Genomic DNA, 27,160 nt, shown 5'->3' with positions numbered 1-27,160 from the left:
TAAATATTAAGCAAATACGTAGTGAATAAATTTTCCAAACCATGTTTTTGTCTTATCCTGAATTACTGTGGTACACCTATAATAAGTGTATATTATATCCAGACTATTTAAGTCTGGTACAGGTCGTTCCACTGCGGATTAGCCCAGTACACCTGTGTGACTCATCATAGTCATAAACAGAGAAGTAGCTTCAGCTACCATGTTCTTCCGCAAGACGTGTGCAATTCTGTTTATTAAAGCTGCAGTGGGCAAGATTTTTTTTTTTTTATCATATTCACTGAAACCGACACTATGCTGACAGAGCAACATAAATCAGGAGGTTAAAAAAACAAACAAAAAAACACCCCACACTTCTACCTCCACCTAGAGCCTGTTATTTGTTTTGCAAAAATCTACCGCTCCCAGTTCTTCTGGTCCAATCAGCACAGGGCTGTGTGAGATCTGACTGTCAATCACAGTTCATGCACACGCCACAGATCCCCCCCTCCCCCCTCGTGCAAGTTACAATATCACATGCACACTCCTGAAGTTTGCAGGTGTGTTGGATTGTATGAAGCGTGATGGCGGAGAGAAAATATACTAACAAGCTTCCAGTTCCTCAGTTAACAACCAGAGCTAGGAGGTCCAAAACAACCAAGGAAAGTACCAAGTAACCAAGTACTCCATTGTGTTGATCGATGCTGATGAGACAGGCACATTCACAGAAAATCTGGCGCACACGCACTGATGAGAGAGTGCTCAGCGGTAGAGACATGAGAGTTGTACGCATTCAAAATGTTGGCTAAGTCCCCTCAATGTGCCAGTCTTGTCGACTGCAGCTTTAACCGCTAGAGCGTTAAAGCAGAACTAAGTAACTTTTTTTACCTTAATTGAACAGCTTTGGAGTCATTGTAATGTTTATATTACTGATTTCGTGTTGAATGGTGATCGTCTCGCACCCCCCTGGTGCCTGTGAGCCGCAAAACCACCCTTGCAACTTTGGGCCGGCGGCTCGCCGGCCTCAGTGTTAGGAAGTATCGTGAGATTTCAGGTCTCGCGAGGTAACGAATTGCTTTACGGCACTATACGAGCACACGCATGCGTACACGTCCCCATCCATCCAGGAGCCGGCTAGCTATAAGAAAAAGGTAACGCTAGATATTGAGTTCTTCAAGTTTTCGTGATGGCTGATGTAAAAAAAGAAGAAGAAGAAAGCTCGGAAGTGTTTATCAGAGGAACAAAGAAAGAGAAAACGGACCGGCTTTTTCAGAATAGAGAGAACTGAAAGAAAGCGAAGCCTGCAAAACCGATGCTGACCTGGCCTTCTTGCTGTTGCACTTGTAAGTATCTTTATAATAAACTGTGTTTAATGTTTGTATTTCTTGTAATTGTGACCTCGTGAGTCGGGATGTTTGCTATTGTCTGTTTGTTTTTTTATTATGCTCGCTGTCTGTTACCGGCGGCTTACTAGTACGTCAGATACTGTAACTTAGATGTTAGCATTTTCATTAGCAAACAAACTTGCTTGTTTTCTGTAAGTTAGTGTTTTGTCCGTTCCTCTATCAGGGTTTATTTGTGTTTCTCCGATCGCCTATAAATCGATATGAAATTCTACAAATGATGCATTAGTTTAGCTTGTCGTCAGCCTCAGAATTAGTAACGTTATATACTGTGCTGACTTGATATATAATGCATAAACCGAAACGAGAGCTGCTAGCTAATAATGCAACTTTTTATATTTATTTAATCACATTTACACGAACAGAACTATAAGTAAACGAGAAATTGCATTGCAACTTCACACATACAACTCTGTGCTAGTTTGACCTTGTGTATAAATGATGTTGATAAAAGATTGATACATTTTCTTTTTCCTTTTTAGCTACAAGCGTTGGCAAGTGTCATCAACTCCGAGTAAGGGGCACTCCAGACCACCAGTACCACCGGTCTCAAGCTTCAATAATAAAATAAACAAACTTGTAATAAACAAATTAAACGTGTTTGACTTTCTTTAGTCAATCGTTACGATAGACAACTCGGATCACCAGAAAAAAGATAGAAGAATGTAACGTAACATTTATTTTGATAATGCATAATCTAAGTAGCTATAGCTGTAGGATAAACTAAAAATAAATAAATAGCGGAAATATTTCTTATAGTATTGATTTTTAACCATAATGTTACTGATTACGTTTGGTAACACAATAAAAATATACACTAGCTATCTCAACATAATAATATTGTTCTGAGAATCATACCTCAGTGGACATGGCTCGGGCGTCAGTTTGGTTTGAAATGTGCTGGGGACAGAGACGCTTTCGGAAGGGCATTTTCAAAAGTGCTGGGTAGGCTACAATAACGCATTCATTCTTTTTTTCTGATGCACATAAATAAAAATAAGCACAATGTCCGAGTATAGTATAGAAAATATACGCCCTTGATAGCATGTACAGTGATGGTCCGTCCAGAGGTAGAATTCTACACTCGAATAGTTCCCCCCCCCCCCCCCCCCATCAAAACCAATAATTTTTATCAGTGGTTGAATTGATATAATGTTTATCAGTGGTTGTATATGTTTTGATGAGGGGGGAAAAAATATACGAGAGCGGAATTAGAACCCATGAGAAAAAGGGACACGTTTGTGTGCATTTTGATTTGTGATTTCACCGGAAAGAATCTCCACCACGGATTGAAGCGCGTTTCTGAGAGAAGGTAACACATTTCAGTGCTAGATTGCCTGTTATTTAACAATCAAATGAAACGAATGCTGTTAACTGGAGATGATCTATTTGCATTGGTACATCTGTGCCGCGAGATGTTTCAAAAGTGGTGGGGACAAAATCGACCCTGTCTTTCGCCTATGACGCCTATGTTCGCCGGCTTCTCTGAAAACAAATGCACATGGCCTGAACGGGAGGGGAGGGGAGGGGGCGAGTTGACAACGAGTTTGCGACAGTTTTCTCATATATATATACTCCGAAACTGTAGGGGGAGCTCGAGAGAGAAACCTGCGAGAAAACAGCAAAGAAGTTCCCAGTCTTACTGAGCGCTGCTTTAAAAATTACAGAGTGCAGCTTTAATATATTTAAACTTTTGATAGTGTATGAGAAGTTTTTGTAATGAAATAAAGCGTTAATTCTCTAACTTGCAGATCAATACATATCTGCATCCACTAATCTTCCATATGGACTACTGACTACAATTCATAATGATGTCATGCCTAGCTATTTTTTTGTTGTAAATTTTCATTTGATTTCATATATTGTTATGCTATGTATAATGATATTCAAATACTTTTTGGTTCCACTGTGTGTGTCAAATCATGAATTAAAAATGTAAATAAATGAACAGGCTTGGATTAAGTACAAATACATATTTAAATCAGAGATGCAAATTATACCGCAGGTGTCTTATAAATGAGAAGACGCATTGTTGGGCTGAACAAAGGGCATGAGGCGTTTCTAGAGTCCAGCCAACCTACATTCTTTCTAATGCTTTACTTTTAGACCAGCAGAGAGGCATTAAAGGAGACAAAAAGAAAAATAATAAAAGAAAGAAAGCATTTAATAACCACCCCTTCATCTCTCACTTGTGAATGAGCCAATTCTCCCAAAAGCTCTTGAGGTGTGACAGCTAGAAAAAGCGGGTTCTTGAATACTAATGGGATTTTCTGTCTTTCTCAGAAGATTGCTGGGCACTGAAGCGAACTTCTGTGATCCTTTCTAAGTGATGCTGGCCCCTCTCGAATTGTTTTCAGAGAGAATATAAGGCCTCGAGCTCAAAGACACACCTGTGGCTTGGTACTTTAGACCACAACCTGGTACTACAATAAATTATGTCCTCTTTTGAATCAACTGACTTAAAACAGTACTTTGAGGATTGTACGCCATGTGACCGGATAAGCTTCAAAGGTTAAAACATTTAACATATCTAAAAAAATTTGAGACACAGCAGACAGTAAGAAAACTACTCATAATGTAGGGTATACAATTATTTTACAGCAACAAAAGCAATTAATTGTAAATATTACAGATTATGATTTTAGTCTGTTTCTCACACAAAGCCATTACATGGCTTTTGAAAACAAGTAATGTGGACTAATTTTCTGCTATCCTCCTGGTTCACTCATGATCATTCATTTGCATCCCCTATAAAGAACAATCTGTGCTTTCAGAGATTCAAAATCTTTAGGGTTTGACCATGACAACTTTCTCTGTTTTTATAAATGCCTGAATAAATAACATTTACAAACATTTGAGAAACCGCAAGAATTATATTTTATAATTACCAATTGTATTGTTTATTTTAAATAATCTGTATGAAATGCTTTTCATGGAAGAGTGTAATTTTTTTTTAAAGAAAGGCTTTGATTTCTAACATTGGATATTAGGACTTGTGTTTTATTAGGACTGTTTAGGGTACACTAGCTAAGTTTGACGTAAATGGACACCAAGTAACAACTTGCACATTGCTAAATATTTTTGCATTGCAAGTTGAAATGTATAGCTACATATAAACTAAATATTTATGGGAGCCTCTAATCAGGAGTAATGGTTGGAATAAGTCAGCAGACTGACTGAACTGCATCAATAAGCTCTTGTTTTACCCAACAGACTACAATTCTTTAGACATATATGATAATGCTGACATTTACACTCAATTACATTTTAAGAGAAAGAATCTATGAATAAATTACTATTTTGTTAGTGGCTCATCAACACGAACCTAAACAGTGACATGATGCACATGTCAAATAAAATCAGTCATAAATATATGTCATTTCTTATGTTTTTTTTATTTATTTGTATTTATTTATTGATCCTTATTCATTTCAAAGAGAGGTCTGATTGTTATGTATGCTACATATAAAAATACTCATTATGATCATGATTAAGTAGCAAAATCATATTTTTAAACTTAACTTATGTTAACAGTTATAAGGCAAAAGTTAAAATGAAGGGTTCAAATATAATGACCAAACTGTTACCCACTCAAACTTCCATTTAACATGTAATACTGCACGCAGGCACAAAAGACAATCAACATAAAAGTGCAGCCCCAGCTCCACAAACCAGCTTGGACAGCAGACATGAGTGGCCCTGCATGTTCAGTCTATCTACTGTACGGTCAGTGGCCGTGTGCGTTCCAGCAGTGCAACGAAGCAGAAGTGATGCAGCAGTTACAGAGAATTCCAGCTGCTTGTGTCTCAACACAGATAAAAATCTTGTGCGTCAACTACCGAAAACTCTTAATTAGTTTTTCTGGTGGAACCCGATGGATATAGGCAGGGGATGAATTTGGGAGGGAAAGGGACTCAATGCTAAGATCACAAATGCTTTGTCACAATCTACAAGAAGACGACAGGATATTAGATATGCTACAGGAAAACAGACCTTTTATAAATCTATTCTATGCCATACTATAATGTGGTAATATAAAATAACACATTATGATGACCCACTAGAGAAACTGCCCATAAACTTGCAGCTCTTTTTTTTTTTTTGGTATAGGGTCACTCCACTCATATAAGATACCAGATCACTTAGGGAGAAAAACTCACAACCAGAAAGAATAAGTTGCAAGTCCATATGGGAGTTATCACACTTACTGCACAATCGTAATATGTGCTGCTGCTGCATATTGTAATGTGCATATTCTGTTATGTTTTAATTTTATGGACTTTTGGTTAGCTGTTTCCCTGTGTTTTGGTTTCATTGGCTACTGTATTCCCTCTCTTTATTGGTTTTGATTAGTGCTCAAGTGTCTCAGCTGTGTCAAATCATCTCGTTCAGACTCTAGACAACTCCAAAATCGTCCCCAAACCCTCATTCAGTATTCCCTGTGTTATTAGTCCACCAATACAGTTCACTTGAAGGAGTGAATTGGGACAGCCATTGAGCATGTAACTTCACCAGGTAAAATTACAAATCTTAGGATTCATATATATGAATCCTAAGATTTGTAATACAGACATACGCACACATACATCAATACTTAATAAAACATTGTAATATCTAGCCTAATACTGTAGTAGCCAGTCACATAATTTTCCAATTGTTTTTGACAAACAGAAAAAGATTTTAAAGACCGCATTCACAAAGTAGAAATTGGTGTTATATTCAATAAAGATATTTCAATGCCTTTCCATGACTTAAGTTTTAAAGTCCCTGACATTTCCAGTTTCCCCATCACTGCATGCACCTTTACAGAGAAAGACTGAAGCTTAAAAAAATAACTTGGTGAAGAACAAAATGGTGATAACAGCCTCTGTATGCATCGCAAAACTGCTTAAGTTATTTCTATCAATACACCTAGTTACATAAACATCCCTATGATAAATCACATACCTTCACTTATAGACAAACAAACGAACTGACTTCACATTGACTATTAGAGTGAATCTTGAGGCAAGGCATCTTTATGTTGCTAGTAACACTTTCAATTCAACTGAAGGTGAGAGATAATTCGTCACTTTACATCGTACAAAGGGGCCTCTGAGTCTCAACATCTCCGTGCTGCTATGAACCTCTCACTAAAGTCAGCATTAACAACATAAAGGACCCTCCATCCGTAAAGAAGACCAGTGATGGAGAAGACAGAATTAACACGTGCACCAGTCTGTGTGTGAGTGAGTGTACACGCGCGGGTATACTGTCTGGCTACAAATAGTATCTGCTTTTTCACATTGCCAAATAAACTAGATCCAGTCGGAAAACTCCCATGCGCACTAATCTGAGTGCCTGTGATGAGATGGGCGGATTATACATCATCAGGACGGCAACAGACCGCAGACATTAAACACTGTTGTTTAATGAGTGATTTATGGAGCCGATAACATTCTAATGATGTTGCTGTAAGTGTCCTACCTTCCTCTCCATGGCAGATGATTACTGTGGCCGGTTGGTCGTTAAAGGGCAGCGAACGGCAGATGAAGAAGCGGTGTGTGTCCGGAGCGATGGAGATGAAGTTCTTTATAGCTTAAAGAAGAAGCATACACACACTCCCTGTTGCTCGGTGCTGGAGTGACTGGACAGTCAGTGTGGGGAGAGGGAGCGAGAGAGAGAGAGAGGCAGCGGAGTGAGGAGGGGATGCAGCCAGAGACGGTGAGCCCTGAGGCGCATGCGCGTCCTGTCCACCGCGGCTTCGAAAACCTCGGGGGTTTGAAGGGAGCGTCATCAAATTGCACGCCTCTCTCTGCGCGACGTTACAGTCTGTCAATCTCACGTGCTGACGGAATATAGTCGGATCTTTATCGAACAGGCCTAATATAATAAGCCTAAATTACTTGCGTAAGAAAAGTCCGCCAAATCTCTGCCCAAGAGATGGTATCAGTAGAGATTAAACAAATGTGCAAAGATCACTTGTCACATACAACCATGAAAATGTATGCATATTACCTTTACATTAGAGTAATTTTTCTCATCTGGGCTAGGTTAGCTTGTTTGTTTTATAATGGCAAATATTGTTTGTTTCATGGCACATCAAAAGTAAAATGAATAAGCCTCTGGCTGAAGGAAATGTAAATTCACATCTGTTCAGTAAAGAGAGCACTTCAAACAAACATTATTTATGTTTGTTTTGAATATTTCACAATAAGAGAGTATCCCCCCCCCCCCCCATTTATCTTGGCAAAGGAGAAGTGCTCAAAAACACAAATTTAGAAAGATTTGTGAACAATATTTGAGAGAAATAGACTTCTTGTGTACACAAGACAAAAGTCCTTAGATCTTTGAGTTCAGCTCATGAAAAATGGAGGCAAAAACAAAAAGTGTTATAGCTTTTTTAAACGAAAGGGAATATAATTTTGTTCAGTGTATGCATATCTAAATATGTGCACTGTGTGATCATGATGGTTATTGTAGTTCTAGACTAAAAGTGAGAAAGCATTTACTGATCTCACTTGCACAAAAACAGATTTAGTATTCCTCAAAATGAATAAAAACAGTGAAATGCATTCAGAATACTATGCAAACTGCAAAAAAGTATATATATATATATATATATATATATATATAATGCATTACTTTATTAGTTACTTGAAAAAAGTAATCTGATTATAAATCTCGCATCACTTGTAATACTTGTAATACCCCCAAACAAATACATCTAGTATTTTTATTTGTTTTTAACTTGTGCACAGAAACCACATTAATTTGTTTGTCCATGTCCATGAATCACAGCTGTAGATTCTCACTTCACTGTGACACAATAGTGAAAAGAAGTCTATGGACTTTGGAAAGTTTTAATTTGTGATTGTTATTACAGTGACTATTCAAAATTCCATATCAATCCTGCACATCAAAATAATCAATTGTAGGCTCCTCTTTAGATGGTTTCATCCAAGCGTTATTATTGTCAGCCCTGAAACAAATGTGAAAAAATAACTTTATTAGATATGATACACTTCACACACTTCATTCATATTACATTGATAAACCAAATTAATGAAAAAAACCAAAAAAAAAAAAAACATCTGTCCAGGCCATACCAATAAGTATTATTTACTATGAATGAACAGTATCAACAACTCATACATAATCATTCTGATAATGTGGTCCTTATAGAGTAATCATATACACTAACGTTCAAGTGTGTTCGGGTAAATAAGATTTGTGTAATACTTTTAATCAACATCAATGCATAATAGGGCAACACGATACTGGAAAAAAACAGATATATATTCCGATATGACAACAATTTCACCAGATGATTTAAATAGCTCTATTTGTAAAGAATTAATCATTCTAGAATGACTGGGGTAATTTTGTAGGAGAGAGAGCATCTGCATAAAAAATAATAAACAAATTTCAAGCAAAAATACAATAGAACAAGTATACAATCAGTATAGTGCTTTATGTTTTTCAGGTAAATCTAACTATTTAGGTACAGACATTGAATAATCAAATGCAAATTAACACTGCATAGTTTTCACTGAATAATTTAAATATAATTAATACAATTAATTAATTGAATTTATCTTCGTTAAAGCTAAAGTGGTTTTCTCTTTTGTTGTTTGATTAACATTGGTGGTGACAAACAGCAGCGGGTATATTAGGCTGCTGTCACTTGCATGCATCCAATTTAATGATAAATTGCATAATGTTTACAAGACATAACCTACAGTGTTTACGTAGATACTTTCGGAAACAAATATTTAGACTTAACTTTGCGTGCACATGTCTGTTCAAGCTAAAAAAAAAAAAAATCAGAAAAAGAGACTGTGCACATCACGATATCGATCCTAAAATGATATATTGTGGAGCCCTAACACATAACATGGATCAGTAAAGACATTTATAATGTTACAAACAATTTCTGTTTTAAATAAATTATCTTGTTTAGAACCTTCTATTCATCATAGATTCTGAAAAAAAAGATCACATTTTCACAAAAATATTAGACTGCATAACCGTTTTTTCAAGATTGATAATAATAAGACATGTTTCTTGAGCAGCAAATCAGCATATTAGAATGATTTCTGAAGGATCATGTGATACTGAAAATTTAGCTTCGCATCACAGGTATAAGTTATACTTCTAACATATATTCAAATAGAAAACCTATTTTAGATTGATCTATTTTATTGCTATTTTACTGTATTGTTGATCAAATAAATGGAGCCTTGGTAAACACAAGAGCCCTATTTAAAAAAAAAAAACAATAAAATAAATCGTAAGTGTGTGTGTGAATTTACTTGCTGTTGTGTTGTTTGATGTGGGCAATGGGAGGAGGGGCTCTGGCAACAGTTTCCCTTTCAATCAAAGCAGCCAGAGTAGTGTTAGGACATGCCGATTTCCCCCTGAAAACACAACATATAGAACAATCATTTTCAAGAGTACCCAGTGCTACTGACAGGGCATATGTCATCCTCAAAGTCTACTTGCGTTTGCTTAACAAAAGAATAGTTTTTATTATTACAGTTGGAAGCCTAATAAAATTGTACAGTTTTTGCTGACCTGATAGCAGTGACCACTACATTACGCTTGGGTTCGCTGTCATAGCTGACGCTTTCCACACCATATGCCTCAGCTAGCTCATGGATAATTCTCCGGTGTTCACGTTTCATAGGTGGGAAACAGTGACTCCTTTTAGATGGTTTACCCTGAGGAAAAACAATTACACAGCTCTGAAAAATGATGTTTGGACAGTAAATTTTAAAATAACTATTTATGGTGTGATCATTAATCTACATCTTACCTTATTAGCCAATTCAACTAAATTTTTAATCTCTTCCTCAACTTCACTGACGAATTTGAAATCTTTCCTGTATTAAAAAAAAAAAAAATCCTAAGTGTGAGTGACCAGGCCTTCCCTTGGGTCTCGAGTAGACTAAACATTTAACATTTGTGTGTATATTCTACACTTCAAAGCACTTCCAATGCTTTAGTGTGCAGTTACTACTGCTGTTGAGCCATGAGACATTAATTCAATAATAAGAATTTGGTCATTTTAAAAGGATATGATCCCAATTTCTATGTTTGGATCCTTTTGAAGCATTTGGCAAGTGATAGAACTTAAGTGGAGTCAATCAAACAGAAGTATTTCAGTAAAATGGTTGGTGTCTTCATCATGATGTCTCGTACTGCCATGCCATAGATTTATATTCTGTTGATGCATTCTTGCACTATTTTAAAATCTGAACCACCTTGCATCCTCTTTGAGAGAGTCAGTAAATTTGGAAGATGTTGACGTGTTGAAGGGATCCACTGTGTGATCAATCTGCAGGGCCTCAGCCAGCCGTCTAAAGGCAAAACAGAAAACATCAAAACCAGCGCACCCACATAGACACATCTAATATATACTGGCACAGATAGAGGGAAATGATGTATAAGGCTGTGTTCACACTTGTAGTTCGGTTCGCTTAGTTAGTTGTACATGGTGCAAGCAGGTTCAGTCCAAGTCTTCTAACAAAACACGATGGGCCACTTTAAATGATAAACAAATTGTTATTTAAGTATTTATTTATAAACATTGGTCAAATTAAGTGTGTGCATTGTTTAAGAGATTACATGCAACACCCTGAAGTCATTCCCTTAGTTAAAGGGCTAGTTCACTTTGAAATACATATTTGATATGTTTTATCTTACCTCAAGGGCATCCAAGATGTAGGTGTCTTTGTTTCCACAGTATTTTCAATTTTGCCATTTTTCAGTCAAACCGTTGTTGTCTATCAGTCATACACTGGAGGCTGAGGGGGTCCACCAAAGAGCATGCACAGAGAAGTCAAAATTAAACATGATTTAATGACTTGTACATGCAAGTACACATTGATGGCCTAAGACACGAAACGAGCGGTTTTTGTGAGAAAACGAACAGTATTTATATCGTTTTGACCTCTTGTAATCATAGCCATGACAAAATGATCTGACGGCACGGGCGCTTCGGTCTGCGCATGCGCCGGAAATGATCGCTTGCGCGCCTACATCACTCTTTGTTTATACAGAGATTTCGGAAGTTTTACCTTTCACTAAACATATATACGGAAAACCGCAATGGAAGATGATTTCGGTATATCTAAATATGTTTAGTAAAAGGTAAAACTTCCGAAATCTCTGTGTAAATATTGAGTGACGTCACACGCAAGCGATCACTTCTGGCGTAACATTGAACTGATTCAGTTCGGTTCAGTTGGACATTGCACAACTGATTCAGATCACTTGGACGTCACTGTGATTACACAAGGTAAAAACGATATAAATACTGTTCGTTTTCTCACAAAAACCGCTCATTTCGTGTTTTAGGTCATCAATGTGTGCTTACATTTACGAGTCATTAAATCATGTTTAATTTTGACTTCTCTGTGCATGCTCTTAAGAGGTGAACTCCCTTAAGCCTAGTTCACACTACGTGATTTTAAGCCCGATTTAAGCCCGATTTGCAAATCGTTGAGTCGCCGACAAGTCAGGGTGTTATCGCGTGCAAATCGCGGGCGATTAGCGGACGATTAACGCTCGCCAATCCGTTAGTGTGAAAGAGCCAACAACGCATCAAAGACAGCTCGCAGACAGCTCGCAGACAGGTCACCGAGCTCAGAAAAATATCTAGCATGCTAGATATCTCGAGCAGTCGCGCGACTCAATCTCAGTGATGTCATGAGTACAGCCAATCATAGCAACGCATGGGTTGAGGACACCAGGTAAATCTTACTTTTTCTTTTTTGCATTTTTTTTCTCAGAGCATATCGTCGAGCAAACAGTGTGCAGCACTAGTTTCTGTCTGACGTCCATATTCGTGTGTTGTGTTCTTCTCTGCAGTTTCGCGTCATTTCTGGTTCGTTTTATTGCGTGGTTTTTCGTTACAAAACATGGTTTCTAGATCAGATAGAATCGTGTTGTTGTCAACTCGTTATTTGTTTGATTATTTTCAGGATTTAGACCGTACTATAGTACTGAAACAGCTCTCATTGAGTCACAAATGATATGCTCTTATCATCCTATCGTGGTTGTATCTCTATGCAGTGCGTTGTTAACTCGTGTAGTGAGTTACCTCCTGTTGTGGATCAATCACGTTGTGTTGTGTGGTGTGAACAGCTAAACAACTTGAACACTCATGATTTCACTGAGAGCAAGTCATGTAGTGTGAACTGCACAGTTCAGCTCGACATTTTAAAATCATGTAGTGTGAACTAGGCTTTAGCCTCCAGTGTATGACTGATAGACAACAACGGTTTGACTGAAAAATGTCAAAATTGAAAATACTGTGGAAACAAAGACACCTACATCTTGGATGCCCTTGAGGTAAGCTAAAACATATCAAAAATTAATTTCAAAGTGAACTAGCCCTTTAAGAGGAAAATCACACAAGTCTCATACTTAAGGAAAACACTTGAGGTGCTTTATGCAACCGGGCACTGATGCCGGTACAGAACTTTGATGGGCAACAATGACGAGAAAAACAAGCATTTTATTCTTTAAAGGGTCGCAACTTGTGTCATGTCAAATGTCTTTGGTCCATGTTGTGTTCATATTTTCACACCAACCGAGCAATTACACCAGGGTTTGTTTTATTCGAACCAAACATGGCAAGTGTAAAAACTATAAATAAGCCTTTTTCATCTTTGAGTTCACCTGTTCCTCTCCAGTGTAGCGCATTCTTGATCACACTCCAATCTGAATAAAAGAACATCCAAATAAAAAGGTTACTACACAACTGTAGCATATTACAAAGAATAGCATACTACAAACTTCTGAGGTACAGCAAAAGTTATTAAAATGGAGTTCCTTATGAAGTTACCAGCTACTGGAAATGTATTTAATGACCCAAAACAAAATTTACTTGCATTTTGCGCTTGGTAAGTGTCAAGTTCCCTGCTCTCCTTCAACTTTAAACTTGTCAGAAACAGCAAAGATCACTAATGCTGTCATGCACATAAGGTAAACACTGACCCACAGACTACTCTTCTGGACGACTAATAAAAACAAGCAGTCTAGCAAGCTTTAGTTTGCGAGTATACCTGGCCTTTTTCTGCTCCTTCTTTGTGAGCTGTCCAATATCAACAGACTCTCCCAGCTGCATATCTGACAGCTTACTGGCCACAGCAATAGCTGCATATCTGCAGAATATAGAATTTAGATACAGAATACACATTTTAACAACACAAGGCTTAACTATGGAGGTAAAATAATTCAAAATGTTTTTGAAACAAAAAAAGCCTGTTGAATTGCACTTGAAAAAAAATATTATTTAATTTTATTATTGGAAATTGAACAACCATGCTTGCATTTTAATGCACTGTATTTTTTGGGGCTTGCATTTTTATGGGCTGAAATTCAGCATGGCTGAATAATTAACGGTACAAAACGTAAGAATTTTGTAACAAAATATCCAAAAATGACTTGCAAAGTGTGATATATTTCCTGCACTTGTGTACTTACAATATCCCAAAACTTCCTAAAGATTTTTCATTTCAGAGAAATTCCATTTTTCACTTGTCGCCTATCACTGACGTAATATCCGCGTTATCCCTGGTTTTTCGCTCGTAGTATGAGCATAGTAACCATGGCGACAGACGAAAACAACAGCGTTAAGTTTAGCTGCAGTCGTTTCATTCAAACATTATGGGCCATGGCAAGCAGACTTTGGGAAAAAAATAACTAAAACAAGGATCAATATCAGCGTGGCGTTTTCGAGATGCCGAGAGCTCCACATCCGTGCCAAACTTCGACTTGACAGAGTTCTTACGTGTACTTTATTAGACAGATGAGCAAATCTACATGTCACAATCTCAAACTTCGAATTAAAAAATGGAATCGTCGATGCTGCCATGCCCCCATGTCACGTCCGGTCGGCAAGCCAAGTGCTGCGAGTCAACCTCCTCTAACTTAGGTAAAGCCAGTCAAAAGATGCAGATGCAGGAGAACCATTGATAGAACTTGAAAAAGCGCATTGACGAAGACCAGACCAACAGTTAGAGCAAGCTAGCCTGGATGCCAGCTGAACTTAGCCTCACCCACAACATTTGAGAATGGGAAGTTCGGTCTGGACTTGATCCGTTGAGAGGCAAGTATGCCCGAACCAAAGCTGTTCAGACCAATAAAATTGTCAGGGCGGGCTTTATGCAATAATGGACAGATGATCAACAGTAACCTAATCATCCACGTTACCAAAGAGCTCTTGGGTAGAATTCGTTAACAACAAAGTATGGTTGGAGAATTTAGATGTGTAGATTCAGCCACCGCGTCTGTTACAGAAGATATCGACAGCGCATTCATTGGAACAGAGAACAGAGAGAATGCATTTGTCGATCGGAAAGATGTTTTTGCCATCCTTCAATCCAATTGAGTGCAGAGACATTTTTTTTTTGTTGCATTTTTTCTTGGTTCTGTTGAAACCATAAACGCCTAAAGTGGACGGGGCTGCAGTCGCTATCTTGGCAGCGTGTCACCTCTCGTTACTCCCGGATAAAATTCCTGGATGTCAATGTTGAATTTACTGTCGAAATCAGAACCCACCAGACCAAAGTTGCAAGTGAGATTTGCGAGACGGTCACCATTCAATCCGAAAGAAGTTATACAACCATTTTAATATATCTGAAGCTGTTCAGTTAAGCTAAAAGAAACTGCATAGTATCCCTTTAAAATGCAAGCACGGTAAATGCAATGCCTATTTTTTTCAAGTAGTGCAATTCAACAGGCTTATTTGTTTCAAATACATTTGCCATTACTTTACTTCCATACTAAACTAACTTAAGTCGGTATCACTACTATACTAAATTACACTAAATGTCTATGAAGGCTTTGATAGCTAAACATGTTTTAACCTTTGGTAGGAACTGGCTGCATCAGCACAAGGGACGGTCTCTTTCTTGCGGCCACAGTCACACTGCAGTGCCACCTAGAGATTGACAATAGTGTCAAAAAGTGTGAGTAAAACGTAAGGCTCAAAATTTAGATTCTTTTTTGTTCTTTTGTACAGAAAATGAAAGTGTTTACGACAAAATAAATATATATAACTGAGGAGTAAACAACAAATAATCTGAAGATTAATTGTGACAAACTATAGCAAACAACTATAATAGATGTATGTGAAAATCATAATGTACTGCTTCATCCCAATACTTTATATAATCTATAACGTTTGTGTGGCGAACATGTGCCAGACAACAAGAACCCTGCACCTGAGGAATCAGGGAATCAGATCAGACTACGGCTGCGGAAACAAAGGACTGCTTGAGCAATAACTGCATGTTCCATCAATAACCAACTGAGTAGACTTAGAAGAGGGAAAGGCTGTACCTTGGCACTGCAGATATTAGGTGGACAGGGGATTCCTGGATGACATGGAGCACCACAGGGGTGCCCACAGCCAGGTTTAGGATGAGTGCATGGCTGCTTACACTCTCCATCTGCCTGACATTCCCCACGGTGGCATATCCTCTTACACCGATGAGAAGTACAAGGTAAGACCTTCTCACATACTAAACCACATGAGATGTCCTGTAGGTGGCATGGGATATTACTCCTTTGCTAGGGAGAAATGTGAAAATGTTGATGATTTGGAACTTTCCTTGAATAGAGTGCTAAAAAGGATTTGATAGGAAATGTATTGCCTTTAAAAACACCCACTTTTCAAATACTAAGCTTAAAATGGCTCGTTTTAAAATGTTATTTTACCTCATGATTACCCATGCACCACTTCTTAGTGAGGTACGTACAGGGAGGACATATCTCATCACTATGGCATGAGTGGAACACTATGGGGAAATTATATAAACAAAACCATTAGCTGCACAAACATCACAATTCCTATTACTTTTCAAAGGTTTAGGGTCATTACGAAAATAATAATTTCATTATGCAAGGGAGCGTTAAGTTGATCAAAAGTGAAAGTAAAGACTTCAACATTGCTACAAAACATCTCTAATTCAAATAAATGCTGCTCTTCAACTTTCTATTCATCAAAGAATCCTGACAAAATATATCATGGTTTCCACAAAATTATTAATCAGCACAACTGTTCTTTATAATAATAAGAAAAGTTTCTTCATATTGATTTCTGAAGGATCATGTGACACTGAAGACTGGAGCAATGATGCAAATTCAGCTTTACCATCACTGGAATAAATTGCATTTTTAAGTATAATAAAATAGAAAATGGTTCTATTAATTTCAAAAAATATTAGAAAATATATCAGGAAGTATTTTTAAACAAATAAATGCAGCTTATGGAATGGTAGTATAATTCAATTTTATGATTCAATTAATCATTTACTTAGTACATAACTTTAGTAGCTATGTTTCAATGTTTGCAATTGTATCTGAACTGAAAAATGTCAAAGGTAGGAACGTACAAACTGACAACTTTCATAATCAACCATATACGGTATATGTGTCTTCACATATATCTGTTATTAACTATATCTGTTATTTTCTGAGCAGGCAGGAGTACCTGGATGATCACAATCATGACTCCGGGTGCACAAGTTTTTACATTCAGGAGGTCTGGTTCCACAAGGGATGGGCGGGAAGAGCACAGTCTCCCCACAGAAGCATGCCAACTCGTCAAAGCCTTAAAATAAACACACACAATGCTGATATGAAGAAAAGGGATGGACATACATCAAGATGTTCTTGAAGGCCAGGCTCTTTAGCGAAAGATTTAATACACGGGTGTCACCCTGGTGGTAAAGCTTACTGGTTTGCCAACAAGGCTGGCAGTTGCCACGGTGACAAAGGTCCTGGCATCGGTGTAGACCACAATTGAGCTTGTAGCCACAAATCATTGAGCACTTATGCTCCATATCCTGATAAAGACAGAGAATGTTTACTTAAACCTGTCTTGTTATTATTGCACAGAGATGAAACATTCAAGAAAATATAAAAGACTCACCACACAACACAACTCTCCACACTTGTGCCTGCCGCAAGAGCGCTTTTTGATGCAGCGTTTCTCACAGGTAAACACCATGCCCTCTGTAGAGGACAGTACATTAGCTACTCTGGAATAGTACATTTAGGGCCAGATTTACTAACAGTTTTCATCAGTGCAATTCCTCTTTTGCCATTGAAAAAAGTACAGTCAGAATTTACCAATGACCCGCCGTGAAAAGGAGTGGACAGTTATTTTTGCGGCTGACCTTATCGCATATGCATTTGTAGGAGTTTCCATTTCAGGTGCAAAATTTATTGGAGGAGAGTTTTAAATGAATCACACAAGGTGATTTACTATGTTTGCACTCATCAATTTACAGGTTTTTGCGCCATTATTTACCACCCAAAAATGCATGTCTTAAACCAGTCGCTTATTTTTGTGCTGCTCCTGGGAGATTGCTTTGGTCAGTATGGAAATGATCCGGCTGTGTCTTTATGTGTTCTTTAATTTGCACGTAGTCAGTAGATCACACGTAGAACTTTCCACTACCATCTGTGCTTTTTTGGAATTGTGCTTTCATGCTTATTTGGCCTGTTTATTAATTCTGGCCCATAATGTTATAAATAAAGTGTTCGTTACATAATTAACCACCCTGTTATCACAATTACAATCACCCAAAGCCTTACCTTCAGTCTGAATCGCTGCACAAGGAACTTCCTGTAAAGAAAAAACAGAATATGAATTACATTTGCTCTTTACAGAATTTCTCTGACTTTAGTGCAACTATACAATAGCAGTCCAACCTTGCTATTACTGCCACATCTGCATTTAATAGAAGATGTCAAAGAGCATGGGCCACAGCTGTCCTCATGGCAGAGCTTTTCACACAAGTGGACAGAATCTACAGCAGATCAGACACAAGTGCAAAAGAAAGATAATTTTCAACAGTTTTGTGTTAAAAATGTTACGCTTAATGACAATAACAAGACGACAATAAAATGTAGACTTTTTACTAGTCATAAACTGTATAAATGTGTGTGTGACTCAAGAATACGTCCTATTCCTATTCTTTCCTTTCCTATTGTGATGCATATCCAAGTGAAACGGCTTCTGGGACGAGAAAAAAAAAAAAAAAGGTAGGGTAGAACGTGATTTTCTATCGGAATTAATTTGATTATTGTCATTTGCTAATTGCTTCAATCTCACGTGAGCGACAGGTTGCTGGAGGGGAGGAATTTTTGGTCCCATATCAGAGAAGAGATGTTTTTGTGAGGGGTAGGGGAAGTTCATGTTTTTGCTTAAAGATTATGAAGGCACATTAATTAAAAAAAATAATGACAAGCATAGATCATTTATATTAAACATTGCAATATTCCATACAAAATACGATCTGTCAATTTTGATTTCATAGTGACTTTAACTGAGATAAGTTCTGAGAATTAATTTAACAACTAACAACTACATTTCAGTTTAATTTATGTACAAAAACAAAACAAAAAAACTGGCCCATACCATCATCTCCACATGGCAGAGGCTTGTTGCAGGTCTTGCCACAGGAGGGGATGGGGTCCATACAGGTCTTTCTCTCTGGGTAGCCAAGCTCTAGAAGCTTAGAGAGTGGAGTCTGTCCACACGAGCAACTGCGTACCAGCTTGGGGCTGAGTTGACATGGCTGGCACTGCCCAGGGTGGCATGGCTGCTGACAGCGATGAGACTGGCAGTCTAGCATCCTAGAGCAATATATTGACAGATGAGAGCTCACAAACATTAACTGAAAATGCATTCAAAATTAATGAATACAAAAGTCTTTAGAAAATAACCGAAAGGTCAAAAATAATGTTTAGACTTTAAGAAAAAGTCTAAAACACAAGGTACATTTGATATCAAGGCCCTGCTACTATGGGTGAGCGATATAAAACGGTAGACACAATAAACCGGTAGAAATTTGACAACCAGTAGAGATTTTGGACTATCATCTCTATCACGGTAACGCTCATGTATCGATGCTGTGCTTTGTTTAATTAAAATTTTTTATATATATATATTATTACTTCATACATTTTATGTAGTATTTCTAGTGTTTAAAGTTTTTCAGGAAGTTTTATATTCCATTTGTGTCTTTGTTCTATTGTAGTTTGATTTCTCAGTTTACTCATCTTCAGAAAGCTTGAGAGTTTTTTAGGCTAGTATTAGTTTTTTTAATTATATTAAAATGGTGATAAGAATTATGAATTTTCAATGGTATCAGTTTTTTATCATTACATTATCCAGGGGCGTTGCAACCGTGGGGGATGTGGGTGTTTTAACACCCACACTTTTCCCGGTGAGAGTGTTCAACACCCGCACTTTTTCTGCCGTTTTTCCGCAGTTTTACACAAACGCCTTCCTACAGTCGCTCCTCCGTTTCTCTGGCGCTCAGTGTGTGTGTGTGTGTGTGTGTGTGTGCGCGCGCTCGCTGCGGCTGTTTCCTCTCAAACATGACACCGGCTTTGAGTGTGTCTGGCTGATGATTGGCTGTTCTGCCTTAAGTCCCGCCTCTCTTGATGTGTTAGATGTATCGGTCAGCTCGTGCTGAGGAGGCGGGAACTTATGGTTGTTTACATCTCCCTTTTCCAGGTACTTTGAATGAGTGTTTATGCTTTCGAGGTTTTTAAATAAGCTTGATATGTGTTTGGGAAGATGTTATATTTGTTTTATTGACATGTCCAGTGTTTTCATTATTATATTTCGTATTTTTGGATAAACAGTACAAGACTTGCGTTAGGCATTCTGTTTGTAATGCTGCGTGATTTGAAAAAAAAAAAGAAAAAAAACGCGCTCTTTGCTCACACGATCAGCATGGTGTTCTGTGTTTTCTCCTAAATAAAAGCTCAAGGGTTTATTTCTTACAAGTGAAGAAATTAGGACAAAAGTATTGTAATTTTGATAGCGTAATATAGAATATAATGACAGACTCTATATCATAACTATAAAGATGTTTGAGCCCTCTTTAGGTAAGCTACAAGTCAATGCTTTTTCGTTGTTCAATGTGCACAGGCCTGGGTCGAATCCAGTTGAAGCTCTTAATTTTGAGCTCTCAATGTGCTCCAGATTGATGCATTTAACCTTAAAATGTACCAAATTTTCTTGCGGGGGGGCATGCCCCCCAACCCCCCTAGAGGGACAGGGGTCTACGTAACATGCCCAAATTTAAATGACACATCCATCCCCCACACTTTTCAAAAGCTTGCTACGCCTCTGACATTATCTAAAGCAAAAATAACTATATCGTGATATATATCTTTAAAGTGAAATAAAATTACTCATATCATACACCACCCCTATGTCACACCTTGATTATTCAGGAGATTTTAAGTTAGTATAACATACTTTCCACATGGCTTGCAACAGGAGAAATATCCCGATCCATCAAAATTCTCATGATCAGTTCCACATGCCACCTCCCTGAACACCACACCGCAGAAGCAAGCTAAAAGGGTACAAGTAGATTGCTGGAGAATTACCACGTACAAAATTAGATTACTGTATAGACTCTGAAACCAATAAAATGACACAAGGACTACTGTACACTACTGACCTTGCTGTACACGAAGTCGGCAGGGTTGGCATGGCCCTGAATGGCACAGCTGAGCACAGGAGTGCTCTGAGCAGTTCAGAAGAGCCCCACAGACTTCTCCACAAAGCAAAGGTCCTGCCTGACTGCAACGCACCAGCTTACTGCACACACACAAGAAAACACTGTTGTCTCCATGTTTTTGGGTAAAGTATTTCATATAGGGTTAATTGGAAATAGTTAATAGTACCTCATCCTCCCACAAATGCAGGATTTGGTGATAAAAGCAGGACATTGTGGGCAGGGCCCAGGATGGCACAAGCTATAAAGCACAAGAGAAAGTCTAAAGCAAGAATGTCAACACTGGATTGACCCATGTCATTGGATTCATCATAAATATAGACAAAATCACAGTTGTGCAAACAATTTAAAAATAAATTGAGTTGTCTGAATGACTAGTTGAGTAATCACTCTTAAGAAAGCATCTATACTAATTAAACTGGTATCAAATTCATTAGACATTCTTATGGTGTGGTCAAAGAGAAATTTTGGCAAATGTACACAGGAAAAAAAGGTCCACTGTTGATTGTTAATATATGGTTTTGTGCTTACATGTTACAGGGGTGATTGCATTCCGCTCCACTCCTCTTTTTCCCACACATATCTCCACAGCTATGAGGGATCTCAGTGCGCTGAAACTCAGGATTGGTCACCTTCCCTGTTCATTAAATGAAAGGTAAATAAACAGAAATCTAGAGAACATTTAGTTTTACGGCATTATCCATTAACAAAATAAACCTAAATTATCATTCCACAAAATTCGAAAGATTAAGACAAAACATCATGTGAGGTGCAGAAAACAGAATAATCTTACCACAGAAGCAGGTATACAAATTTGGGGTTTTCATTGCCACATTCTGGCATGCAGGACAACGCCAACCTTCAGTGCCAATGCCATCTGTAAATATTGAACCATTTAAATTGGTCACTGTTGTACAACAGACACTGCTGTGGATTAGCCCACTGTATTTGGCACTTGTTTTTTTTTTTTTTTTTTTTTTTTAGAAATCCTGTAGCCTGTTGCCAGTATAGGAAGTTAAAGTCAACACTTGCAATGCCTCCAGGAAGCTATTTCAGGCATGCAGGACCAACTGCTATCTACTTAAAGTGGGAAAATACTGAAATCTCAAAATGTATCAACAAAATCACATTTTTGAAATATTTCAGGGTGATCCTGCCAATGCACATGACACATATTCAAATGACAGCTATATATATATATATATATATATATACAGTCTTTGGCAATGTCCTCTATCCAAGGTGAGATGGAGTAAACGTACCATCAGCTTGAGATGCAGGTGATCGAGCCCATTTCTTGATGCAGTTAAGGTGGAATACGTGGAAACAGCTTTGACAACTCCAAACCGGAGCCATAACCCGGATAACTTCACAACAGACCATACACTCATACTTTTCCTCTGTAAGCTGCTCAATTAGACAACCTATATAAATATACACACACACAATGATGAAGATGTTAAAAAGCTTGTCATTAAAAGAGACAGAAAAACTGTCAGACTCATTTGTCCATCATTAAAAGGATAATTCACAGCTGGCCAGATGGGCTTTTAATAACGCATTTTTTAAATGATTATTATTATTGTGCTCAATGACTAAAAAAAATGGCTGTTGAATTCCCTTTTACCAGAAAGCTAGGAAAACTTCCAACATCCATAATGCACTTGGCACCCCTCTGTCCATCTGACTGTCAGAATGCACAAATGCAATCTTTAGTATTAACAAAAACCCGTCAAAAGTATAATGGATGATACAAAATTCCATGTTTTGTGTCAAATGAATGGGTAGATCTGACAACAGGTAACATTAAGGAGTGCACATTGTTAATTTACATATGGCCTAATACTGACTTTGCAACCAAACAAAGCTGGTTGAAAACCAGCAAACTTGTCCTTCAAAGGTGCTCTAAGTTATGTTGGGTCACATCACTTGTTTTGACGTTCGAAGTATTGTCAAACAAAACGGAGGCTAGATAGATCCTCCATCCTCATCCACGCACAAACCCCACCCCAAATGGAACACTAGCCAAGTTTCCATTACTCTTCAAATTGCACAAATTGAAATTGCGAATTGAAAATACGCAAAATGGAAACACGTCCATTTAGCAAAAGCTCCCATTTATCGCAAAAAACAATGTTTATGCTCGCATGAGGAGGTTTTTCAAGCAATTTGAAAAAGGAATATTACGCAGGCTCGAACAGGACGTTTCTGAATGGTTGGTTAACGTAACAGGTAATGTCACTTTGATATATTTTTGTGTACTGGCAAGGTAGAGGAGTGAGATACGAACGCTATGCGTTTAATGATGTATATGTTAGTTCGTTGAAAGATTGACGTTACAACTAATGGTCATTGGTCATGAAAAGCTTTTTTCAGCGATTTGCAAAGATTAATATAAAGGCTAGTTAAACTTTACACTCAATTCTTCTGGGGGTGTAGCAGGAAACGAATAGTTGGTACCAATTATTTTTTCAGGAGCAGCTTCTTAGCAAAACCATCTTTATACTGACCCTCTTTTATAAAGAAGTCTGTGATAAATTCTCACAAACATGCAAGAATTGACGTTGATCGTGGGGAATATTTCCTTCGAAAACAAAACTCAGCCACTGCGTCTTTAGTGGTTCGGGTTTAGGAACATCAAAATGACTGCTGTGTTCGTTACACAAAAGAACACAACACTACAATCGGTTAGACGCCATTCTGCATTCATTATCAATTATCATAATTATCAAAGTATTTCCAATCAGGGTGTACCGTAACTGTAGGTTCTAAAGAAGTTACAATCATTTGTAAAGGTGCAACAACAAAACAAGAAATTGTATATGTGTGAACTTCCTGACCTAAAGCACTTCACCTGTCTGTGTTTCTTTGCTTTTGGGAGGCTCCATGCATTTCACCGGTCCTGTTCTTCGCTCAGGACCTCCAACTCTTCTCTGCACGGGATTCTGCAGTAGTGCCCGTTTCCCTCTCGCACCTCCTCTGTTCCTGCTGGACTCCTCGTGTCTTTCACTGTCATCTTCTGCACCTCTCCTCTCCTCTCCTCTGATCTGAACAGGTTCTCTTTCTCTCCAGTTACCCTCAATCCCATGGTTAGGCATCATCCCTTTCCTCTGGGAACTAGACTGTATGCGGCGGTCTCCACCTCTCCATCCCTTATGGTTCCTCTGCTCCGCCTCTGGACGTTCAAGAACTGCTGCAGGCTTTGGGTCTCCTCCAGTAGCCTGGTTTTCTTGGTTCTCCTCCCTATCCCTGGCCAAAGGCTCCTTTATCGATCTCTCAGCTCTTACTTTATTGGGCTTCTTCCGTCGGCTGTCTTGATAAGACTTACTTACATCTGCTTCCACAGTTGTTCTTTCCTTCTCATCTGTCGATCTGTTAGAAGTGGGAGTGTTGGGTCGCTTAGGACCACCAGATCCACGGCCCCTTCCTGACCAGTCACTATCACTTCCACGTTTTGTCCATCGCTCACTCTGAGGGTGACGATCATTATTTCGCCCACCATCTACTTGTCCGCCTATTTGCCTTCCTCTGCCTCTACCTCTTAAGCCTCCTCTGATGGCAAGGTCAGGAGTGAATAATGTCTTGCCGGCAGGGTTTTCAGACTCATTTTGACTGTGATCAGTCGCACTGAACTGTCTAAAGTGAGGATGAGGCCTAACATGTTGAGCCCCCCAGTCCTGACTGTGGTCCAGCTGCCTGTAACTTCTCCTAGAGTGGGGCTGCTTGGTTTTAGCTTGCGGTACAAACTCAGCAGACTCTGGATTCAACTTTGATGTGTCTAAAAGTGAAGACAAATGGTTGACAGGATTATTTTCTGCCCTTTGACTTTATAACTATACCATTATCTCAGGGACGGATTATGACTTGTAATGGCCCTGGGGCCAGGTATCTCCAAAAGTCTGACAAAGAGGACACTGACATTGATAGACAAGACATGGCAGGTTACTTATAATATGAAACAGGGTCTCAGCTTAGATCTAAGGTCTTCTTTAGTTAGTAAATCAATTTGAATTAACCATGTTGGAAGATACAGTAGCCTACAACTTGCTGAAATGTGTCATTTCTCATGTAATCACTTAATCAGTGCTTCAAACGTGGACATAGGTCAATTAAACAACTGGAGAACAATAGCCTGTCACGTAACTTACCTCAGAAAACCCATTTAATGACCACAGCCTAGCTAAAAATTAACCAAGCATATAGAGATCATTTTTGCTAAATATATGCACTAAAATGATTCATCAAATCATTAAAATATTGTAAGTTAACATTATTATAAAAACTGCATTATATTTGATTTGTTCATTTTAATCTTTAATTATAATACCAATTCCCTTTAGCCTATATTTACATCACTAGTGAGAGATTTCCTTCAGAGGAAAAATTAACATGTACTGTAGGCCTAACTTTATAAGGTAGCCTACCTGATATTTATCCAAATTAATTGATGTAAACATTGTTACATGTTGTTGTTACGAAACTTAATAAAATTCTGTTTGGTCAGCAAATGTTTTGAGAATCACAATACACTTATGATGACTTTTTTTTACAATCCTTTATAATGATTTATAGGCTATGCATAGGCTGTTCATGGAACACGAACCTGCTGAACACGGAACTTGAACACAGCTCTTATATGTTTGAACTCTAAAAGTTCAGATTAATGCATTTAACTTTAACATGTAGAAAACTTTTCTTGCCCCCGGATTTAGAAGAACTGAGGCCCAACCCCCCTCAATAGGGATGTTTTGAGAAAAATCTAATTCGAACGTTATCAAATATCAAGCAATGTATTCAAATATCTACTTTTTTATTTGAAGGTGCATCTGGTGTATGTTTTTATTAAAACATACTCTGTTGCTTACTCTAGGGCAATTTGTTGGATCACTTATAATTAGACAATAAAACATTATGCAAATGAGGCAAATAAAAAAATTAGGCAATGTTTAAAAATGCAGTCTCTTGTAATAATGTAATAATAAATAGTTATTTTTCCAAAACATTTCACACACAAAAATAAGCTCAAAGAGTGACAATAGTTCTATAAGTGGTTTTGGGGCCTTCATATTCACATAGGGCCCAACAGTAAGTTCCAGGGAGCCCTCAGAATCCAAAAGCCTTGTTTAAGAGCAAGATGCCTTTTGTAGGCTATGGGACAGATATATTACAGGATTAATAAACATTTGTTTTCATTGTTAATGGGTTTTCTGAACCAAACTGGATTACCAGAAGCCCCCAGGCTTCTGGTAATCAAGGGCCCCTGGGCACTGGCCCCATAGGCCAGTCAGTAATCCATCCTTTCCCTGCATTATCTATAGTTATGACTGGATGCTTTGTAAGCACTGTACATTGTGTACAGTCTGATAATGACACAGCTTTTTTTTTTTTTTGGCAACATGCTGAAACGTCACATGGCAAAGAATATACGTCACCTATTTTTCTCTATAGTGTTTAGAAGGTTTGTCGAGTGTCGACCAGATAGAAATATGATTCATACATTTACTGATACTCTTTCGTGTTTTTCACTTGTTAGCCAACTTCCTTACATATCGACCTTATGGACGAGACGTGATGTGACGATGACTGAATATTATTCTTAGAACTGTGAAATAAATCGCGTAAAGTTGTTACAAAACATCTCTTTATTTTATTTTTTCCAAATACTGAGATATTGAATTAATAAAAGGCTGAGTTCACCGTCACATTCGTACACACACACTTACTTCACTACAGCTAGTTAGCTGTATGAGTACGTTAGCCATAACTGCTTACGTTACCTGTAACGAAGGCTTCAGCCATTCACCCGGAATTCAAAACAGATTTTCTCAGGACTGCGGAGTATGTGTTAATTACACCGAGAAGCCCATAGAAAGGCACAGATCATGAATATTAGGATTAGGAACCACACTGGACTGAGTTGGTGCTACAGTTGTACTGAAACTGTTTATCCAATCAAAATACAGATGTCGCTGACAGAGAAACATGTGACTGCAGCGTCACAGCAAAGCCCGTCTGGTCTCTGGACTACAGGGTCTACTTGATATAACATGTCGGAGTTCTATGTGTTCTGTGCTTTATACCTGCTTGTTATTTGATACATATTCAATTAAAAAAGTGCTTCGTCAAGGTGAAAAAAAGGTCTACAGCTATGGTCACAGCTTCTTCTTCTGCTTCTCCTCGTTGGTTTCATGGCAGACTTTTGAAGTTGCATACCGCCACCTACTGTATCGGAGTATG

General features: G+C 38.0%; 2 protein-coding genes across 2 annotated transcripts in view; both read right to left on the bottom strand.

The window, feature by feature from the left end:
- The window catches only part of smarcd3b (SWI/SNF related BAF chromatin remodeling complex subunit D3b), a 54,291-nt gene extending 47,200 nt beyond the window's left edge, over positions 1-7,091 (bottom strand). Inside the window, exon 1 of the mRNA XM_089129372.1 lies at positions 6,846-7,091. Within this exon, the coding sequence (XP_088985498.1) occupies positions 6,846-6,857 (12 nt within the window). The 5' untranslated portion in view covers positions 6,858-7,091. The remainder of the gene's footprint in view (positions 1-6,845) is intronic.
- Positions 7,092-8,080: 989 nt separating this feature from the next.
- On the bottom strand, positions 8,081-26,891 carry nfx1 (nuclear transcription factor, X-box binding 1). Its single transcript, XM_039692601.2, has 24 exons — positions 26,701-26,891; positions 23,778-24,701; positions 22,186-22,347; positions 21,717-21,800; positions 21,455-21,560; positions 21,093-21,164; positions 20,867-21,006; positions 20,659-20,758; positions 18,802-19,019; positions 18,093-18,190; positions 17,976-18,006; positions 17,308-17,390; positions 17,113-17,221; positions 16,867-16,986; positions 16,092-16,171; positions 15,714-15,944; positions 15,239-15,312; positions 13,433-13,531; positions 13,047-13,088; positions 10,625-10,720; positions 10,177-10,243; positions 9,936-10,081; positions 9,674-9,778; positions 8,081-8,340 (listed from the first exon to the last, which is right to left on the bottom strand). Exons 1-24 carry the CDS (start codon positions 26,720-26,722, stop codon positions 8,265-8,267), a joined length of 3,285 nt encoding a protein of 1,094 aa, XP_039548535.2. The 5' UTR covers positions 26,723-26,891; the 3' UTR covers positions 8,081-8,264.
- Between the last annotated feature and the right edge of the window lie 269 nt (positions 26,892-27,160).

This window comes from Pimephales promelas, chromosome 1 (assembly GCF_988280905.1).
Source record: "Pimephales promelas chromosome 1, fPimPro1.hap1.1, whole genome shotgun sequence".
NCBI classification, from domain to species: Eukaryota; Metazoa; Chordata; class Actinopteri; order Cypriniformes; family Leuciscidae; genus Pimephales; species Pimephales promelas.
The sequence above is the reverse complement of the archived record's forward strand: the minus strand, read 5'-3'. Positions and strand labels throughout refer to the sequence as shown.